The sequence below is a fragment of the Buceros rhinoceros genome, unplaced genomic scaffold (genome assembly GCF_000710305.1).
Source record: "Buceros rhinoceros silvestris isolate BGI_N320 unplaced genomic scaffold, ASM71030v1 scaffold36701, whole genome shotgun sequence".
Lineage (NCBI taxonomy): Eukaryota > Metazoa > Chordata > Aves > Bucerotiformes > Bucerotidae > Buceros > Buceros rhinoceros.
The window spans coordinates 156-4113 of NW_010394272.1; the positions used below are offsets into that span (position 1 = coordinate 156).

Genomic DNA, 3958 nt, shown 5'->3' on the forward strand with positions numbered 1-3958 from the left:
GCCGCTAACTGGATTCTCTAGACATGACACAGGATTACTCACAAAGGAGATTTTTGCTTCACCAAACAAAAACAAATAGTAAAGAAATAAACAGGAATTGGGAAAAAGCGACATTCTTACGGACTAATTAAACTGGCATGCGTTCCAAATAGCCACACAAAAGCTGCCAATCATGTCAATTATCAGCTGGGCAGCGTCCCTCAAAGGGAAGTGTTCGCACACGCCTTTCCAAGGCATTACCTGGGAAGGGGCCACTGGCGGAAGCTGTGGCGGCACGGTAGAAATCTGAAGGGGTTTTAGCGGTGTGCTGCTGGCTGCCACCTGCGAGGTCTGGGGCTGGTACTGGGGTAACAGGTGAGTCGCAGGCTGGATCGGGCAGACGGGCTGGCTGGCAAGAACCTGCTGCAGAGGAGCTGGCTGCGATATGGGTTGCTGCTAGAAAAGAAGAAGAAAGAAGGTTAGAGCCTGCATATTACGAGAGACCCAGCTCCCTGGACGCAGCCCCTCTGCCGTTTCTCTCTTGTTCAAGCCGCACAGTCAGCACAGAATGGTCACCTGGAGTAGGGATGGTGCTCAGAAGAGAATTTAAACACTGTGCAAAGGCCCGTGTTTAAAGCACAGATAAATGCAAGATACATTACCTGAAGAGACAAGTTCTGACTTCTTGGGAAGGTTGGTTGTAATGACTCAGACTCTTTAGATCCCAGGGATGGTTCTAGTTGGCCCTATAGAACCCCCACGTACAGACTTCAAAGTAAAGAAAGCATTCCTACAGATTACACCCAGCTCACCCTGGCGTTCAAGAGCTGACTACATAACGTAGCAGTCATTGAAATACCCAACCCTTATTATCTAGACAAGAATAAAACACAATAATTATAGTAAATGCTGGGTCCCAGTTATTTCTGCAATGCTGTGGCAGCCAAACAAGCAGTTTTACCATTCCAGGGAAAGCAGTGCTCCACTGGCCTGCCAGATTTTATACAGCAGGACAGAAATATTTTTTGTGTTAAAGCTGAAAATAATCAGAAATAATCTTTCACATTTTCCATGCTACCAGCATCTCCCTCCTCTGTTCCTCTAATTAATGCTGACTGTACTTTAAAAAAAAAAACCCCTCTGTTTCAGAAGCAGGGCACCGAGGCACCAAGTCGGCTCTGGACTGACCTACTTGGGAGCACAGGACTGACTGCTTCACCCAGAGTCTGCTGCACGTGGAACCCAGCACCGTGCCTGAGGGTCAAAAACTAACTTCAAATGAACAGCCAAGCATTATAATCTTTCATCTTTGCCACCTCCACCGTAAAGCATAATTCATTTTGCTCTGCACTTTTTTAGTGGCAGAATTCTTCAACCGGTTTTCAGGTATTAATACAATAAAAATGCAAGGAAGCAAGATGCCATCCACCCTTAAACAGCTAAAATTCAACCATGACTGGCAAGTTGCCAGTACAAAGACCAGAGAACAAAAGAGAATTTGGTGACTGGTCTTGAGTGTCTGGGGCTGAGTGTGCCGAATGCCACAAGCAGCGCAAGACATGCTGGAGAGGGCACCGAGTGACTCTGCGCAGCCCTGGTTCAGCTCCCTCAGCGTTTACTAGTCCTGGCCGAGTATTCCTCTTGCCACATTAAAGAAATGAACAGTGACAAGGCTCCATATTGCGGGTTCTGCTCTCCCAGGTTTTGGGAAAGCAGCAGCATTTACCCAGTTTAAATCCCAAACTCAAGGGAATGGCAATGCCGATGCAGACAAGCGGCTCCGCAGGAGCTGGCCTGGCACTGGTGATGAGACAGAGCAAACTGGTTGAGATTGAGCCCACCCAAGGCGTTGGGGACCCTGCTCGTCCCACAGCATGAGCTCAGCAACATGCGAAGCTCCTGCCAGACCCAGCCTGACCTCAGGAGCAGAACAGTCACGCACGCACGGAGCTGGGCTGGAGCTAACGAACCATGCCAGCACTGGAAGCTAGCTCAGGTATCTCGCCATCCCTGGCGGGTTCATCTCCAGCCCAGACAGGCTGCCCCCAGCCAACAGTGGGTTGAGCACACTGACACAGGCTGTTCAACCCACCTTCGACTCGAGAAGACACTGTGCTAAAAAGAAAAAAAAAAATTGTGCTCATGGAACTAAGCAGCTTCCTAAAGCCTCCACTTCAAATTCAACTTGTGCTTTACAACATGTTTGAGAATTGGATGAGACACAGGGAGGGAAAAACATCCCAATGAATTACGTTAACTTTGCCTCATTATAATCTTAACATGATAAATTCACAGATAACCAAATTGGAATTAAAAAAAAAAGGAGGAGATGCCACATTGATCCCCTGCGTCAGCCATCCATGTGTATTCGAACAAGATCAGTAAGTTTCATTCTGTTAGGCAGAGGAATTTTCTCACTCTGAATTCCCACTTTTTTGTTGACCCTGCAATTGTTGGCCCTACCATTTATTAACAAAAGAACTGCAGATTCCACTGCTCATGGCATCACACCTGGAGACTCCAGAAACACCAGACCTACTTCTGCCTCCGAGACAGACAGGTGTTCCGGGAGGTTCTGCACAGAAAATTTATCATTTTCTTATTTCTGTAATAACAATACTGTAAAAAGTCAGTCTTTTGTTGAGCTTTCTGGCAAGGTTTGAAAACAAAGACAGCCTAGTTATTGAATCCTTTTACCAACAGGGACAGAATTATTTCAAGAGACAACGAAACTGGGAGGAAAGGGCATGAGAAAGAAGCTGAGCAAGTTGGGCAAATATCCTATTCCAAACCAGCATCTACTCATGGAGAAAATCAACTACAGCTTTTTGGCTGAGAAAACCATGAGAATATCCCCATCCATTAGAAATGATACATGACAAAACGTCGCATCAGCACCTATTTTCTGAGGGGACCAAATTACATTGTTCCTATACCGATGCTTTCAGAAGAGTCGGGCATGTGAAATAAACGTTGGTAACTAGAAAGGTCTGGGGAGATGTGACACATGCCCCTCACAAAGCACACAGACACTCCCCAGCCCCTTCAACAGTTTCTACCGAAAGAAGCCAATCTTTTGGCGGCACTGCGAAAACAAGCCAGGGATTACCACATGGTGCATTCCTCAGAGGCTGGTGGCACCTCTGCACAAGGAGGTGGTGGCAGCCTGCGCAGTTACCCCTCAGCAGCTGGAGAGAGCTGTTTTGTGAATAGCTTTAAGGAACAGAGGTTTAGGGGGGGCATTTGGTAATTCAAAATGCACAAAGAATTACTATTTGGAGACAATTTGGGTAGACAGACTCTTCTCTTGGAAGATAAAGCTGCTGGCTGGATGCCTGTACTGAACCCTATTTGATGTGCAGAAGAGGCAGCATCACTGAGGATTGAAAGACTACTGACATCAGGCCACAGTCTCCTTCTAACTTGTTAGAAAGGAGATGCCAAATAATTAATAACACTAAGTTAACAAAAATCTATTTTTTAAGGACCAAAATAGTACACTGCAATCAATGCAAGGCTTCAAGCCAATGCTGTCAAGCCACAACAGAAGACAAGCCCTATGCTGCATCAAGGCATTCCAAGGTATCACACAACGGTTGTCCTCAGCCTGTTACTCTTCCATTCCTTAAACCCAACACTCTTTGCCCCATCCCTAAGTTTCTCAAGTAGCAGTTTCATAGTTTCAAGCACTTCAAACTTGCTGCAGGTCAGAGCTGGAGCAGCGCGTGGGTAAGGAAAGGGATGGAACTGGCCCAAGCCAAGCCCTCACCTGCTGGCCGGCCAGCACCGGCTGCGGCTGCCCCAGCTGCAAGGAGGCGACGGTGGTAGGCTGGACGACGGGGAACGGCATCGCTGGATCCTGGTAGTGCTGGGGCCGCTGGGGCACCACCGCAGGTGCAGCCGGAACGGCGGGGAGGCCAGGCTGCAGGAGAGAGAGCACTGCTTTAGAGAAGAGCAACCCTCAGGATAAGAGCCTCTA

The 3958-nt window shown here is 47.7% G+C and overlaps 1 protein-coding gene across 1 annotated transcript in view; it reads right to left on the reverse strand.

Annotated features, from left to right (window-relative positions):
• Positions 1-240: 240 nt before the first annotated feature.
• The window catches only part of LOC104501388 (serine/threonine-protein kinase WNK2-like), a gene marked incomplete at both ends in the record, with an annotated part of 23720 nt that continues 20002 nt past the window's right edge, over positions 241-3958 (reverse strand). The window contains 2 exons of the mRNA XM_010145187.1: positions 241-435; positions 3749-3901. Coding sequence (XP_010143489.1) covers positions 241-435; positions 3749-3901 — 348 coding nt within the window. The remainder of the gene's footprint in view (positions 436-3748; positions 3902-3958) is intronic.